Source organism: Euleptes europaea, chromosome 3 (genome assembly GCF_029931775.1).
Source record: "Euleptes europaea isolate rEulEur1 chromosome 3, rEulEur1.hap1, whole genome shotgun sequence".
Taxonomy (NCBI): Eukaryota; Metazoa; Chordata; class Lepidosauria; order Squamata; family Sphaerodactylidae; genus Euleptes; species Euleptes europaea.
Genome location: NC_079314.1, coordinates 23798474 through 23815559, shown reverse-complemented (window position 1 = coordinate 23815559; position 17086 = coordinate 23798474). Strand labels below are relative to the sequence as shown.

The window sequence follows — 17086 nt, the reverse complement described above, 5'->3', positions numbered from 1 at the left end:
AAGCTTAGCTTTGCCAAAGGAATATCCTCTGCAATCCTTGCTACTTGCAAAAGCCCTCTTGTTCTCAGCATGAAATATGAGAAGGTGGGGTAATATGTGAAAATGGAGGATGTTATAGAAACTCCCTTAGACCAAGGGTTCTACAAAGCACCCTGGTAACCAGCCACCACCACTCAGGGATCTCCTGACAACATCCAGGCTGACCTGCTGAGAAGGTATTCTTCTAGCTCTGTACTAGAGCAATAACAAAGTGACAGTGTCGAAAACCCTACAAAATACCTTATAACCAACTAGGTAGCACCTGTGTGATCCAGCACATGGAGAAGAGATTAAGAGAAATATCCTAGAGAAGTAAATTGTATAAGCAAAACCAAAAGATGTGAGATCCAGCGTGGTGTAGTGGTTAACAACGGTGGAGTGGTGGAGTCTGATCTGGAGAACTGGGTTTGATTCCCCACTCCTCCACATGAGCAGCGGAGGCTAATCTGGTGAACTGGATTTGTTTCCCCACTCCTACACACAAAGCCAGCTTGGGTGACCTTGGGCAAGTCATTCTCAGTCTCACCTACCTCACAGGGTGTCTGTTGTGGGGAAGGGAAGGTGATTGTAAGCCGGTTTGATTCTCCCTTAAGTGGCAGAGAAATTCGGGATATAAAAACCAACTCTTCTTCTTTATAAAAAGGTCTATTACAAAAGAGAGAATAAAAGGAAAAGGGTAATTGGGTTCAAAACGCAGGGAAGACACACAACACAAATTTTCAAATAAAAAGCGAGAAAGTTGGACAAACTCAGCTAAGTACACATTACCTAGACTGTAGCGGCTTCTTCAGGGCATGTGCAGAGTCCCTTGCAGTAACAAGATACTGGAGGAGTCCTTAACCCTCCTGTGGACCCCAGTTTCCACTGAAGATGAGGGAAAGGCCCAAAGGTCCAGATATTTATGGTTAATGCATTGGGATCTAAGCCAGCCTAAGCATGATGAGCTGGTTTGAATCCCATGCAAAAGCCCCATCTCTGATGTTGGAGATTTACAAAATGTAGTCCAACCTCCATCAAGCATCTGGTAATGGCTCTGAACTTCCACAATAAATAGTTGGTCTAGGCCAAACCAGATTGCCCAAAAGGGATCAACTCTGGCAGGATGGTCCAAAGAGGAATGGAAATGAATGGGTTATTGTGATGTAATCCCAGGTATCCAAGATCCCAGAATCTCAAGCTGACATGCTTGAGTTCCTAGTAAGATTTGAAGGTCCTATCACAGAGTGTTTGTAAAACCTATAGGAGGAAGAGAAGTAAGAATATTGGGTTCACCAATATCTCAAGCTATCTGCTGTGTGTCTGTTTACACAGTGGCCAACCAGGTGCCTCTAGGAAGCCCACAAACAAGACGACTGCAGCAGCCTTGCCCTGCCTGTGTTCCAAAGCACCTAATATATAGGGTTGCCAGGTCCCTCTTTGCCACAGGCGGGAGGTTTTTGGAGTGGAGCCTGATTAGGGCGGGGTTTGGGGGGGAGGGTCTTCAATGCCATAGAGTCCAATTGCCAAAGCAGCCATTTTCTCCAGGGGAACTGATCTCTATCGGCTGGAGATCAGTTGTAATAGCGGGAGATCTCCAGTCACCACCTGGAGGTTGGCAACCCTCCTAATATAATAGGCATGCTCCTCTGATCCTGGAGAGGATAAGTATGCATCAAGACTAGCATCCATTTTTACTAGTAGCCATGAATACCCCTCCAGGCTTCACCCCCAAACGCCAGGAATTTCCGAACGAGGAGCTGGCAACCCTAGGAGTGGTTCATGTCGACAAGCAGGTGGCAGCGTTTCTTCCACTAATCGAAAAGGGCAAGAGTCCAGTAGCACCTTAAAGACTAACAAGAATATTTTCTGGTAGGGTATGAGCTTTCGTGAGCCACAGCTCACTTCTTCAGATACAGCTAGAATGTATGTAAAGAATTCTAGCTGTATCTGAAGAAGTGAGCTGTGGCTCACGAAAGCTCATACCCTACCAGAAAATATTTTTGTTAGTCTGAATAATAGGTATCTGAAGAAGTCAGCTGTGGCTCACGAAAGCTCACACCCTGCCAGAAAATATTTTTGTTAGTCTTTAAGGTGCTACTGGACTCTTGCTCTTTTCTACTACTGCAGATCTGAAGAAGGGAGCTGTGGCTCACGAAAGCTCACACCCTGCCAGAAAATATTCTTGTTAGTCTTTAAGGTGCTACTGGACTCTTTCCCTTTTCTACTACTGCAGACTAACACGGCTACCCACTGTGAATTTTCCACTAATCGAAAAAAGGACAATTTCCACGCCGATTTGGCTACACGGGATTGGGAAATAGTCGTCACCTCCTCCTGCGGCCTCCAGAGGGCGCGCAGAAACCGGCTAAGCGCCGCCGCTTCCACTCGCGTCCTGAAGAGGGCGACCCCCGCCTATGTTACAACGAGGCCTCCCAGTGTTCCAAGCGCGCTTGGGATCTTTGTGGCTTCGGCCTACTGTTTCCACACGGACAGGAGCGCTGGTGGCGCGTTAGGCATCTCGCCATAGAGATCCAGAAGGCTAGAGCGGCGCCACTCTGTGCCTGTGGAGACTCATGGCCAATGGCGGTCGCTTTCCCTTTGCACCCAAATCGTAGCCTAGAGAGACTCCCCCCCCCTCCTTCTCAGTGTGCGTTAGCAAAAGCGCTGTGAGTTGCGACTGCTTGGGAGGTGAGTCGCGTTTGCTCCGGTTTCTGCTGGCCGCCTCCCCGCACCTTGTGCGTGCTTTTATTGGTTCCCCCGTTCACTTAATGGCAGCATCACGCCTTTCCCTTGAGCTTTGTTGTGTGCTCTTAGCTGCGTGGGATGCTTTTGTTTCAGCCCATGTGCCCTGTTATGGGCCTTCCAGCGCTTCCATGGGTAGGGTTGCCAGGTCCCTCTTTGCCAGCAGCGGGAGGTTTTTGGGGCGGAGCCTGAGGAGGGCGGGGTTTGGGGAGAGGAGGGGCTTCTTTTTTAAACTTTTTTATTGTTTTTCATTTAACATATCAGCATGGAAACAATATCCAATAGTAAAAATAATAGCAGTGATAAAAAAAACAAGTAATATTACTAATTTAACAATAAAATGACTTCCCCTTCTCCCTCTTCCATCTAAAAATAAATAGTATAAACTTTTGCTAACGGAGCTAATCCCAATAGTATTTTAATTAACCTGTTCTTATCCAACATTATTAAATCAGTACCTAATGTAAAATTAATACCAAGTATAGATAAGGGATTAGATCAAAGAATATCCTTTAAAAGGTCCCATTGAAAATTGATTTTCGCAGTAAATTCTCCAAGCCTCCCATTCCCCGAAAAATTGTACATTATCATTCTGATTTATCAAAGCTGTAAGCTTCGCCATCTCAGGGTCTTCAATGCTATGGAGTCCAGTTGCCAAAATGGTCATTTTCCCCAGGTGAACTGACCTCTTATCGGCTGGAGATCAGTTGTAATAGCAGGAGATCTCCAGCTACTACCTGGAGGCTGGCAACCCTATCCATGGGGTCCCCACACACAGCTGCAAAGCCTCATTGAGCTCCCACAAGCAGCAAACGCAGGTGATGAACCCATGAAGCTGCCTTATACTGAATCAGACCCCTGGTCCATCAAAGTCAGTATTGTCTACTCAGACCGGCAGCGGCTCTCCAGGGTCTCAGGCAGAGGTCTTTCACATCACCTACCTGCCTGGTCCCTTTAACGATATGCCGGGGATTGAACCTGGGGCCTTCTGCATGCCAAGCAGATGCTCTACCACTGAGCCACAGCCCCTTCCCACAATGATGCCATGTTTCCTTCTTCCCTTCACAGAATCCTTGAGCTTCAGAAACTACTCAAGAAAATTCCAAAGAAATTGGAATTATCCCAGCCAGAATCAAGCATCACAGCAATAGAGATTATAGTTAGGTTGCTGTTTATTAAATATATATTCTGCTACTTTGTGTGTAAAGTGCCTTCAAGTCACAGCTGACTCATGGTGACCCCTTATGGGGTATTCAAGGCAAGAGACTTCCTCTGCATAACGACCCTGGTATTCCTTGGTGGTCTCCCATCCAAATACTAGCCAGGGCCAACCCTGACGAGAACTGAGGAGATCAGGCTAGCCTGGGCCATCCAGGTCAGGGCATTCTGCTTTTTTGACAACCCCCAAATGTTGTTCTCAGGTGGTCAGGAGCCCAGGAAGGAGGAGGTGGAAATGGGTGAACTGTGAAAAATTCGTGCTTTGACAGCATAATGTGAGAATTGACCATGGTATCGCAGCCTGTTTTGAATGATTAAATTTATTGATAAATTTGAACAATTGAAAGTATAATATAAACTGGTTCTGCGTTGCTAGATGTGAAACTCTTGTGTTTTATGTTGAAGTAGAGGTCTATAAAATTACATGATAGAGGTCTATAAAATTATGTATGGTTTGGAAAGAGTGGACAGGGAGAAGTTTTTCTCCCTCTTCCATAATACTAGAACACAGGGTCATCTGCTGAAGCTGGAGGGTGAGAGATTCAAAACAGATAAAAGGTGGTATTTTTTCACACAATGCATAGTTAAATTGTGGAACTCCCTTCCCCAAAATGTGGTGATGGCTGCCAACTTGGAAGGCTTTAAGAGGGGAGTAGACATGTTCATGGAGGAAAGGGGTATTCATGATGCGTACCTATTCTCTCCAGGATCAGAGGAGCATACCTATTATCTTGGGTGCTGTGGAACACAGGCAGGATGGTGCTGCTGCAGTCATCTTGTTTGTGGGCTTCCTAGAGGCACCTGGTTGGCCATTGTGTGACTGCTGGACTTGATGGGCCTTGGTCTGATCCAGCAGGGCTTTTCTTATGTTCTTAAGTAGGAAGTAGCATAGAGAAATTCTACAGGTGGTTTTGTAAAGCAGAGTAAGTTCATGAGCAAATCCCACTTCCCAAAAATTGGTGACTGCTGCTACTTCTTCAAATGGAGTTCCATGTTGGTGTGAATTAGGAATGTCACTTGATGGGGCATTATACAGCCCTTTCCTTTTAGGACCAGTGCAATGCTAAGCAGAGTTACACCTTTATGAGTACTTTGAAGTTGGGAGTGCAATGTTAATATCCCAGTTACCAAGCAGGGAGGAACTGGATTGTTTAACTGTGTTGTAAACTTGTGGCATCTCATATGTATGATCTGTTTTGGTTTCCAAAATACATCTTACTTATCAATGTGGGCGTTACACATTGAGTGTTGGGTGTATATATACCTCTAAGTTTTGAACACGTTTCTTAATATATAAATGCAGCTCCTTTCTCCGGCCAGAATTGCTGTATTACCTGAAATAATGTGTGTTTTCTGGAAGAACATGAATCAGGATGTTCTGGAAAACCTGATTCTCTAAACCAGCGGTTCCCAAATCTTTTGAGTCATGGTGCACTTTTCAGGAAAGAAATTAAGTCATGGAGCACTAATTTTCACCTAGCACCTTTATACTAAACTGAATGATAGTAGTATTTTTCTTTCCGATCTTTTTACGGAGCACTAGGAGATGTTTCGAGGAGCACCAAGTGCTCGTTGGAGCACAGTTTGGGAACCGCTGCTCTAAATACTGGTGTGATTTGATATAGCATGTTTATTTGGACTTATATTTAGTAAACTACTTTGTAAAAGCATTAGTGTCCATTTTATATCCTAATAGCAACAAATACTTGAACTGAAATAGGTGTACTTTAAATGTTTATATTTAAACAAATTCCGAGCTTGATGTGGCACTTTTTAATGGGAATCATACTTGTAAAAATTAGACGACATAGTATGTACTTCTGTTATATTGTTTAAATTTAAGAAAAAAATGGAAGGCCCTGAAACCTATTGACATACTAATTTCAGCACACCCACAACATGCTGCAGGCATGGCAGTCCACTCATCCATTTTGTTCTTGGAGGTCCCTAGGAAATCTCTTCACATGCACTACTTGTTCCATATCAAGATTTCTGTCATGTGAAGGGAGACATATACATAAGAATTTGAGCTTTGGTTTTGATTTCCTCTGCACAGCCAGTCCAGTGAAATCATAACCTGATTATGATTTTAAATTGGGGCTGTGGTATGAATTTTTGGTTTCACACCCCCCCCCCCAGTCCCTGATTTATAAATCAATAAAGTATCCATGTACTCTCACACAATTTCTAGGGATAATCACTGGAAAAAACTCCTTGCAACTTGGAAACTGCCAAGCTTGCCTGATACTGCCTTGCCAGTGGCATCCATTTATTGTTAATCTTACGAAACAACAAATCTTTAGAAATGGGAAATTTTCCACCTTGCGTCTCTGAGCTAGCTGTGTTTGTCTCTGAGCAGTGTGTGAAATGGTCCACGTGATCAAATGTTGTTCTTTGTTTCGTCCTTTTATAGGTGGAGAAGGAAACACCAATCATGTCGAAAAGCCACAAGCCGTCTTCACTGGCCTTTGGGCAGGCAGTGATCGGGCCTCCTGGCTCAGGGAAAACCACATACTGCCTTGGCATGCAGGAATTCCTTTCTGCAATTGGGCGGAAGGTAGCTGTGGTGAATCTGGATCCAGCCAACGAAGGGATTCCCTACCAATGCGCTGTGGATATATCTGAGCTGATCACCTTGACAGATGTAATGGAGAACTTGAAGCTGGGACCCAATGGTGGCTTAATCTATTGCATGGAATATCTGGAAGCTAATTTTGACTGGCTGCAAGAAAAACTATCTCAGTTTAAGGGGCATTACTTCTTGTTTGACTGCCCAGGACAGGTGGAACTTTGCACCCATCATAGCTCACTGAGAAACATCTTTGCCCAGCTTGCCAAGTGGAACTTCAGGGTATGTTTGGGGATGAGGATAAAATAAATCAAACTGTTAAAGCTTTTCAGGGTGTAGGGAGCAGGAAGCTAAAATTTCTGGAGGCCTCTAACAGTCATGTGAACACACATGAACACATGAAGCTGCCTTATACTGAATAAGACCCTTGGTCCATCAGTATTGTTTACTCAGACTGGCAGCAGCTCTCCAGGGTCTCAGGCAGAGGTCTTTCACATCACCTACTTGCCTAGTCCCTTTAACTGGAGATGCCGGGGATTGAACCTGGGACTTTCTGCCTGCCAAGCAGATGCTCTACCACTGAGCCACAGCCCCTCCCCTAGCTTGCCTCGCTGCAAGCTACAATTGATCCCAGTACACAGTGCCATTTGTGGTGTGGTATCATTAGAAACTGCAAGCCAGGGGTATAAAGTGGTTCAGGGAATATGAACCATACCATTGTAAATCTTCTGTTTTTGAGGTTTGGGTTGGGTGGTGAAAATTGCTACCAGTTGCGGTGGTGAGATGCTTCTGTGCTGTTGCGTTTCCAAGCAGTACCATATCGTAGAGATTCATGTGTGGACTGGAGCCCTTTAGAGTTATTGTCTTCCATCTTTCATCTCTGAGGATGAGCTTGCTTTGTAAATCTTCTGAACCTGTCCTGACATTGGTCTTGCCCGGATTCAACCTTATTTGACTGGACTGCATCCAGTGTCCTCTGGTAGCTTAAGTGCTGGATGAATATTTGGCATATAAGATCAGACCCAGTGTGGCTTAATGGTTAGAGTGTCAGACTAGTGTTCCAATCTCCACTTACCCAAAGAGCACACTGGGAGACTTGGCCAATCACTCTCTCCACAGGTTTGAACAGGTAAATGAGAGAGGGAAGAACCATGGAAACCCAAAGCATTTATATATATCAAGTAGGTGCTGAGGGACAACATGGAACCTTTCTGCCAAGAATGAGCCCAAACCACTCAGGCAGGGCCAGGCCCTGCAAACAGGTCATCAATACCTGGAGAGCAGTATTGATGGATGAGCTTGTAAGTTCAGTAGGGTGCCTCTGTTTAGTTCAGTGTCACCTCCAGAGCAAATAGGCAGGCAGGCAGGCGGTCCAGGAAACTATTAGCCATGGTGAACACATAAAGCTGCCTTATATTGAATCAGACCCTTGGTCCATCAAGTCAGTATTGTCTACTCAGACCAGCAGTGGCTCTCCAGGGTCTCAGGTGGAGGTCTTTCACATCACCTACCTGCCTAGTCCCTTTAACTGGAGATGCCGGGGATTGAACCTGGGACATTCTGCATTCCAAGCAGAGGCTCTCCCACTGAACCACAGCCCCTTCCCTATTTTTAAAATGTTGCACAGTTTTGGTTTTCCTATATGACATGCCGGAGTTTAACACATGAAGCTGCCTTCTATTGAATCAGACCCTTGGGCCATCAAAGTCAGTATTGTTTACTCAGACTGGCAGCGGCTTTCCAGGGTCTCAGGCAGGGGTCTTTCACGCCACCTACTTGCTTAGTCCCTTTAACCAGAGATGCCAGGGATTGAACCTGGGACCTTCTGCATGCCAAGCAGATGATCTACAAACTGAGCCACAGCCCCTCACCTGGTGAGTAAAGGGTGCCTACAAATTCAGTGGCACTAAACCTCTGTGCACCAGAGCTAGGAGGCAACATCAGGGAGGGCCTCAGTCCCCATGCCCTATTTCTTGAGCCTCCAGGACAATTAGTTGGCCACTGTGTGAGAGACGGGCTAGTGTGGACCACTGGTCCTATCCAGCAAGGTTCTGCTTGTGTATTTACAATGTTGTCCTGGTGAGTCTGTGTAGCAACATAATCAACAACTTCCACACAAATGGGAAAGTAGGAAAACAGATGTGGGGAGCTGGCATCCAGATCTGATTTGAATTTTTTAAACCTGTGGTCTTGAGACCTGCTGGCATCCTGCCGACCTTTAAAGATACAATGATTGCCCCAGACATTAAAGGACCTAGCTTGCCCAAGCTGGCTTTCTTTGCCTAGGATTGGCAGTGCTCACCCAGGGGGAAACGAACCTGGTTCACCAGATTAGAGTCCACCGCTCCAAACCACCACTTTTAACCACTACACCAGTAACTGTGTAAGCTAGTGTGATGTAATCGCTGGAGTGCTGTACTAAGATCTGGGAGAGATGGGTTCAAGTCCTTGTTCTCCCATGGGAGCTTGCTGTCTTGCAAGGTGCGGCTAAAAGGGGAAGAATGTTGAAAGCCACTTTGGCTCCCCATTGAGGAGAAAAGTGGAGTATGATTTAAATAAATTAATAACCAGTTCCCAGACCGATGCAAGGAAATCCAAAGTTAGCCTTCTGGTGTGTATGTGTGTGTGTTGGCGACCCCTTTTGGGGGGTTTTCGTGACAAGAGACTAACAGAGGTGGTTTGCCAGTGCCTTCCTCTGCACAGCAACCCTGGTATTCCTTGGTGGTCTCCCATCCAAATACTAACCAGGGCTGACCTTCTGATATGTAGTGGGCCAGTTATTTGAAATATATCCCTGTTTGCCAAGTCCTTAGCCATTCTAGAAGAACTTGGTTTAGCTTGTACGATAAACCATCAGGAGCAGGAGACTGGGGGTGCTTTCAAACACGCCAAATAATGCACTTTCAATCCACATTCAGTGCACTTTGCAGCTGGATTTTACTGTGTGAAACGGCAGAAACCACTTGCAAACGATTGTTAAAGTGCACCAAAAGTGAGTCGAAAGTGCATTATTCAGCACGTGTGATAGTGCCCTGCATGACATCACCTGACTTTCTAAGCCGTGCTGGACTCCCAACGCTAATGATCTTTCTGGGTTTTGAACAGCAAGGCCCAGCAGCCCAAAGAGTTGATACAAATCACTGCCATTTCCCCACCTTGAAAGACACACCTGTTGTTGGCTGAGGATACACAACTCACCTGGCTGGAAGCACAAACGGGAAAGAACCACGTGGACCGGATGCCTCAGCCAGCCACTGTCAATGAGGCTGTGGGTACCGAATGCTTCGTTTATTCGTGTCAAAGAGCAGCAGTGAAAAACGGGAGATTATTACTCTGAACCCCTCAATCTGCAATAGGCAGAGTGAGACATAGTTGCACTGGCAAAGTAATTTGTAGCTACACCACCCTGAGACATGATGGTTTGCTTGACAGCATCCTAGCTAGACGTTAAGTAAAGGAAGTTGTTTAAAATTGTGTGCATCCTTTGTTGTTCTCCCGTGGCAACCAGCTAGACAGCTCCAAACTGGAAATCTTTAATTCTCTCTCTCCTCTTCCTTCCTCCCCCCATTTCTTGTTTTTTTTTTTTTAAATCCCTTTAGCTGGCTGCTGTTCACTTGGTGGATTCTCACTACTGCACGGACCCCGGCAAGTTCATCTCCGTTCTCTGCACCGCCCTCTCCACCATGCTGCACGTGGCACTGCCGCACGTTAACGTCCTCTCCAAAATGGACCTGATTGAACAGTACGGAAAACTGGGTGAGTGCCGCTGGTGGGAGGTGGCTGAATGGGCCCAGAGCGGGTGGATGTATCTTCTTAACTAGAGTGGCCTTGAGAGGGCAGATTTTGTTTATAACATCTGGCTAATGTGATCCCGTGACCTGTAGAGGGTCACAGCTCAGAGGGAGGCATACCTTTTGTGTTCATAAAAGTTCCAAGTTCAGTCCTTGACACCCCGATTTAAAGGAGCCAGCCTGGTGTAGTGGTTAAGAGCGGTGGTTTGGAGCAGTGGAGTCTGATCTGGAGAACTGGGGTTGATTCCCCACTCCTCCACATGGGCGGCAGACTTTAATCTGGTGAACTGGATTTGTTTCCCCGCTCCTACACACGAGGCCAGCTGAGTGACCTTGGGCTAGTCACACTCTCTCAGCCCCGCCTACCTCACAGGGTGTCTGTTGTGGGGAGGGGAAGGGAAGGTGATTGTAAGCCGGTTTGATTCTCCCTTAAGTGGTAGAGAAAGTCGGCACATAAAAACCAACTCTTCTTCTCCTTCTCCCCTCTGCCTGGGATGGACAGAGTGGCTGCCAGTCACAGAAGACAGCCCTGGGTTAGATGGACCATTAGTCATGTTTGGGAAATGATTTCAGAACCTTTAAAGGAGGCCAAATTGCACAAAAGCCATGGATTGCTGAGCCGTTACAAGAGAGGATGATCTTAGCCAGGCAAAACTAGGGAGCCTCCATTACTGCAGTTTGTGAATGGTCTCCTTATTCTTTTTAATTGCATTTGAAATTTTACAGAATCATGTCCAGCACTGGCTTTCTCACGTGTGTGTGTGTGTGTGTGTAAAGTGCCTTCAAGTCACAGCCGACTTATGGTGACCCCTTTTGGGGTTTTCCTGGCAAGAGACTAACAGAGGTGGTTTGCCAGTGCCTTCCTCTGCACAGCAACCCTGGTATTCCTTGGTGGTCTCCCATCCAAATACTAACCAGGGCTGACCCTGCTTAGCTTCTGAAATCTGACAAGATCAGGCTAGCCTGGGCCATCCAGGTCAGGGCATTTTCTCACATTAGGTGTCCTTTTTTTTTACCCTTTGCACCATGTGTCTTTGCCAGTTAAGGATCTACCTTTATGCATCTGCAGAGGTGGGCTCCAGTCCGAGAAGAAAAACCTGATAGTCTTTAATATGCTGCAAGCATCCTGTTTCTCACTTTGATGGGAGACCGTTTGCTCATCTCTCATGGAATTGGCAACTCCCTCCCCCAGCCAGTGGAGTGTTTCCCATGCTGGGAACCAAAAAGGTTGAGCGACCATAAATCCATAAAAAGGTAGTTTCTTTATTATGTGCACAAATTCCTAAAAAGGTTGAAAACCAAAATCTCACAGAGGTATTAAAACCACCATATAAAAGCAATACATTTTGGTAGCACGCATAAACCTCTGTGAACAGATGCGTTTCAGTCTAAAGGCCTTCCTCTGTGGTCTCAGAAAATACATACACACGTACAAAGATAAATATACAGTTATTTTTCAAGCCTGAGCAGGTTGCATGCTAAACCTGGGAGTATAAAAAATAAAAAAATAAAAAATAAGATGCTGTTATAAATTAACTGGGGCAAATAGCCACGTAACTATGGATTAAATCTGCGACTTTTGCCCTTGAACGTCTAAGGAAAATGCAGCTTTATCAAATAAACCCTAAAGTTATTTCTTTTCCCCGTTCACCTGCCTTGCAGCCTTCAATCTAGATTATTACACAGAGGTTCTGGATCTTTCCTATCTGTTAGACCACCTGGCTTCAGATCCATTCTTCAAGAACTACCATCGGCTGAACCAAAAACTTGTGGAGGTGGTTGAAGATTATAGCTTGGTCTCCTTTGTTCCCCTCAACGTGCAGGTAACCGAGTGTTTTGGGATCGCGCATGTGTCATGCTTCAGAAACTGCTTAGGGTTTTGTTTGTGGACTGCTGATTGCACTTTGTCTTCTGCAGGAAAGAAAATAAGTAACTTTGGAATTCTGTCTTTATTTCCTTTTCAAACTCTGTAGTATGTTGCTACAGCATTTAAATACTCATGGGTTGGATTCTGACTGGTTATATAGTTATATTCTACCCTTCCTCCAATGAGCTCAGAGTAGCATACATAATTTCTTCCTCCTGTTTTGCCATCACAACAAACCTGTGGGATAGGTTAGGCTGAAAAAGAGTGACTTGCCCAAGGTCAAAAAGCAAGCTTCATTGCAGAATGAAGATCTGAACTTGGCTCTCAGGTCCCACTTGGATACTGTAACCACTACCCCACACTGACTCTTGTCTCTGTCCTGTGAATCTATTTTACTAATGGGAGTGTCTTCAGCTGGTCAAAAGTGCCTCTGGTGGAAGAGGTGTGTTCCGCCAGAGGAAGAGGCCACCACCAATGGAACTCATTCATCAGCTCTAGTCCTAAAGGTTTTACTAAATTATGTAAGCATATAGTGTGTCATGTGGCTCAGAGACACAGTGTAATGCGCATGTGCCAATGAGCCATCACAGCCCATGCTCCCCAGACTGATCTTCCCCACCCCACCAACGGAATGCCTTTTTTAGTGACGCCTTTTCTCACGTGACAAACCAAGTCACAGCCCACGCTGGTGAGCGGCTGGATGGCACATGGGTGTGTGTGTCATGCAGCATTGTGTGTCTGTCCCTCTCCAGCGTGGCGTAGTGGTTAAAGAGCAGTGGTTTGGAGCAGTGGACTCTGATCTGGAGAACCAGGTTTGATTCCCTGCTCCTCCACATGAGCGACGGAGGCTAATCTGGTGAACCGGGTTGGTTTCCCCACTGGGTGACCTTGGGCTAGTCACAGTTCTCTTAGAATCTCTCAGCCCCACCTACCTCACTGGGTGTCTGTTGTGGGGAGGGGAGGGGAAGGTGATTGTAAGCCGGTTTGATTCTTCCTTAAGTGGTAGAGAAAGGGGGTTACCGCACTTTGTATTCCCAGCAATGTATTAAGAGTTTGAAAATGTTATAAAAAACATAGCTTTAAAAGGGTTTTTGGATACCACGGCTTATAAATGGTTGGAAGACGTCTTCACAGCTAAAGGGGCCAAACAAAGTGCGAACAGAATTTTTTATAACGTTTTCAAACTCTTAATACATCGCTGGGAATACAAGTGCGCTAACCCCCAAAGTCGGCATATAAAAACCAACTCTTCTTCTTCCCCCAGGACAAGGAGAGCATGCGGCGCGTGATGCAGGTGGTGGACAAAGCCAATGGCTACTCTTTTGGCAACTCAGAGCAAAGGAGCCTCCAAGCCCTGATGTCTGCGGCAGTGGGAGCCGATTTCCACTTCACGTCGTATCCTTCTCATCGTCCTTTCCCCCCATTACTCAGAAGCTGGATTAAAAAAAAACTGTGCCTTGGGAGTTAGCAGTCATAGAGGGTTGGAGAAACCTCCACGGACAAAATTGCATTGCTGTTTTAAGGGACCATTTACACCAACAGTGGCAGGGGCTGGGCAAGGGCATAAGTAAGCCCAGTGGCGGAACACGTCTTGGCGTGAAGAAGTCTCAGGTTCAATCCCTGGCCTCTCTAGTGAAATGGAGGGGCCATGGCTCAGTGGCAGAGCATCTACTTGACATGCAGAAGGTCCCAGATTCAATCCCCGGCATCTCCAGTTAAAGGGACTAGGCAGGTAGGTGATGCGAAAGATCTCTGCCTGAGGCCCTGGAGTGTGGCTGCCAGTCTGAGTAGGCAGTACTGACTTCGATGGGCCAAGGGTCGGATCCAGTATAAGGCAGTTTCGTGTCTTCATGTGATCTAATTAGCTGTATCAATAGTAGCACTAACTGCGTTATTAATATTGTTCTCTTGAACAGCAACACGAGAAAGAATGCTGAATCCATTACCTCTCTGGTGCAGTGTGCCCTTTATCTGAGTATCAGCCATGCTTGCTGCTTTCTCCTTAATTCCCATATAACCAGCACTCTGGCAGTCCAGGAGAAGTATATCCAACCACAGGAGAGCACCGTGAAGCAGGAAGACATGGACATTTAGCAACACGCTTGCAGCTGGGAGCAGGCCACCAAGGAAGGATAACTTGGCCCGGCAATGATGTGCTTCCTCGCAGTGGTGGGAGTAATTGCAGCCTGGTCCTCGATGGGCAGAAATCTACCTAACTGACCGTCACCCAGTTTGGATGCAGCGCGTCACCCTTTTGGGCTTCTCCCGGACAAGAGCCACAGCTTTTAGATGTTTCCAGTGCAATTGGGTGCCTTTGCAAACAACAGCAGGGAAGCCCCAACTTTCCACTCAGGAGGAAGCTAGAACTTGGCGCATGGTCGCTGCTGACCAAAGAACAGGAGGCAGTATGGTGAGGCTTTTGCGAGGCCCGGGGGTCAGTCGGAGGGGGCTGCAGCCCTGATCGGATCTCCCACGAAGGGGAAAGCAGCTGGGGTTTCTATCAGAGGCAACCCAAGTGACATCTCTGCCATTGGGTAGTGTGGAGATCTCAAAAGAGTCGGCCACTTCTCTTTCTTGCTGCCAGAAATGTTCCATCTCCTTTCGGCCTTGCGAAAGTGAAGCAAATAAAAGCACTTGACAGCACAAAGGAGAGCAAATTCCACCTCCCCATACTGTATTGTCTGTGCCTTTTTATTGATATGAGAAAGCTGTGCTGACTGCTAAATAAAGGAATTTCCATGCTCTCTGCTCCTAACTATTGTGTGTGTCTGCCTAGACGGCCAGCCTTTCAGTAGGGGGGCTGCCACCATGCTTTTGAAATAACACTGTAAAAAGATGAAGAAAGAAGCGTTGGTTTTAATACAGTGCTTTTCTCTACCTTTAAGGGGTTTCAAAGTGGCTTACAATCACCTTCCCCTCCCCACAACAGACACCTTGTGAGGTAGGTGGGGGTGAGAGTTCTGAGAGAACTGTGACTAGTCCAAGGTCACCAAGCAGGCTTAATGTGGAGGAGTGGGGAATCAAACCTGGTTCTCCAGACTAGTGTCTGCCGCTCTAAACCTCTATGCCACACTGAGGGAATTTCTGGTGGTTAAACTTTTCTCACACCTGCAGCAGTAGGATATTACCAAGTTCTGTGCAGCTATTAAAGGTGATGTAGGTGATGTGAAAGACCCCTGCCTGAGACCCTGGAGAGCCGCTGCTGGTCTGAGTAGACAATACTGACTTTGATGCACGGAGGGTCTGATTCAGTATAAGACAGATTCATATGTCCAGAGCCCTGATGTTGAAAGTTGACCGTTCTGTAGAGTGGGATTTTCTACAGTTGGCTTCCTTTTGCTTTTTCTGAGGTCCCCCCTCTTCTTCTTTTCCCTGCTCTGTTATTTCTTGCACAAAACATCTGAAGACTGACCATGGAAAGAGGCTCTTGGTAGCCACCGACTCTTTGCGGCAACTGAAAATATGTGTTCATCTTTTCTGATTCCTGCAGTCGACACATGAGGGGCTCTTCAGCCCTAACTGTATATGAAGAAGAAGAAGAGTTGCTTCCCCCCCCCCCCCGACTTTCTCCACCACTTAAGGAAGAATCAAACCGGCTTACAATCACCTTCCCTTCCCCTCCCCACAACAGACACCCTGTGAGGTAGGTGGGGCTGAGAGAGTATGACAAGCCCAAGGTCACCCAACTGGCTTCATCGGAGGAGTGGGGAAACCAACCCAGTTCTCTAGATTAGCGCCTGCTGCTCTTAACCACTACACCATGCTGCGACAGGCAGGGAATATTTGTAGCCCTAGCATGATATGACCAGTGGTCTCTCGAAGGATGTGCTTCTGTGACATGCAGATGCCACTTCGTAAGCCAGTTATGAGGTGCAAATGCCAGATGAGACGTCTGCCTTCTGCCAAAGAAGGAGGAGAATTATACCTTGCTTCTGCCCTTGTCCAGAAATCAGGGGGACAGGGGAGACGGAAAATGCTTCTTGTTGTGATTTTTCGGTTGACAGCCCCTCTGAGAGCTCTTTATTATAGGTCATTTATGCACGGGAGGTTTTGTCTTAGATTTGCCGCTCTCTAGTTGCACATTTTCCCCATCTAAATTCTCAAAACTCTGCATGGGCTTATTGTTGAGTTTTGAGAATTTGGATGGGGAAAATGTGCATCTAAAGAGAGGCAAATCCAAAGCAAAACCTCTCATAGAGCGCTCAGTTAATACAGAAGCACAATTACTACCGATCCTTGGAGTTGCTAAGTCAGCCTTTCATTGACTTTTGATGGAAGGAATTCTCGGTGCCCCACCTAAATGTTCTTTATTGCAGAGACAATTTGCACTCCTTTCCTGTTACTTTGGCTGGGTGGGGCACAGAGGAATCTTTGATGCCGCAGGCGTACAAGGACAATTCCCAAAAAAGGAGCGGGGGAGGGGGGCAGAGCTGCTGGGATCATTTTTTCCAAGCTTCACCGCCAGAAGCTGCTGACTCAGTGGCACGGCATTGGGACGCCACTTTCTTCTCAAAGGGCTGCCTTACTGGAGCTTTCCTGCTCAGGATTCCTTGTGATGCCTCAGGAGGCTGCTAGTTGGCACGAGGAAGTAGAGGTGAAGAGCACATTCTGCCCACACAAAGCTGCTGGTGGACAAAGGCCGCTTAGGCCAATGTGTTGCAGTGGTTAAGAGCAGTGGTTTGGAGCTGTGGAGTCTGATCTGGAGAACCAGGCTTGATTCCCCACTCCACATGAGTGGTGGACACTAATCTGGTGAACTGGATTTGTTTCCCCACTCCTCCACATGAAGCCTGCTGGTGACCTTGGGCAAGTTACACTCTCTCAGCCCCATCTACCTCACAGGGTGTCTGTTGTGGGAAGGGGATTGTGAGCCGGTTTGAT

At 46.6% G+C, this 17086-nt stretch overlaps 1 protein-coding gene across 1 annotated transcript; it reads left to right on the top strand.

Moving 5' to 3' along the window:
* The first annotated feature begins 1221 nt into the window (after positions 1-1221).
* On the top strand, positions 1222-14342 carry GPN2 (GPN-loop GTPase 2). Its single transcript, XM_056846424.1, has 7 exons — positions 1222-1236; positions 2297-2515; positions 6392-6829; positions 10147-10303; positions 12001-12161; positions 13470-13600; positions 14227-14342. Exons 1-7 carry the CDS (start codon positions 1222-1224, stop codon positions 14297-14299), a joined length of 1194 nt encoding a protein of 397 aa, XP_056702402.1. The 3' UTR covers positions 14300-14342.
* Positions 14343-17086: the final 2744 nt, after the last annotated feature.

Coding starts and splice junctions, on each gene's coding strand:
- GPN2 (XM_056846424.1), top strand. Junction 2,516..6,391: donor GTTTCCACACGGACAGGAGC/GCTGGTGGCGCG, acceptor GTCCTTTTATAG/GTGGAGAAGGAAACACCAAT. Junction 13,601..14,226: donor GCCGATTTCCACTTCACGTC/GTATCCTTCTCA, acceptor CCATATAACCAG/CACTCTGGCAGTCCAGGAGA.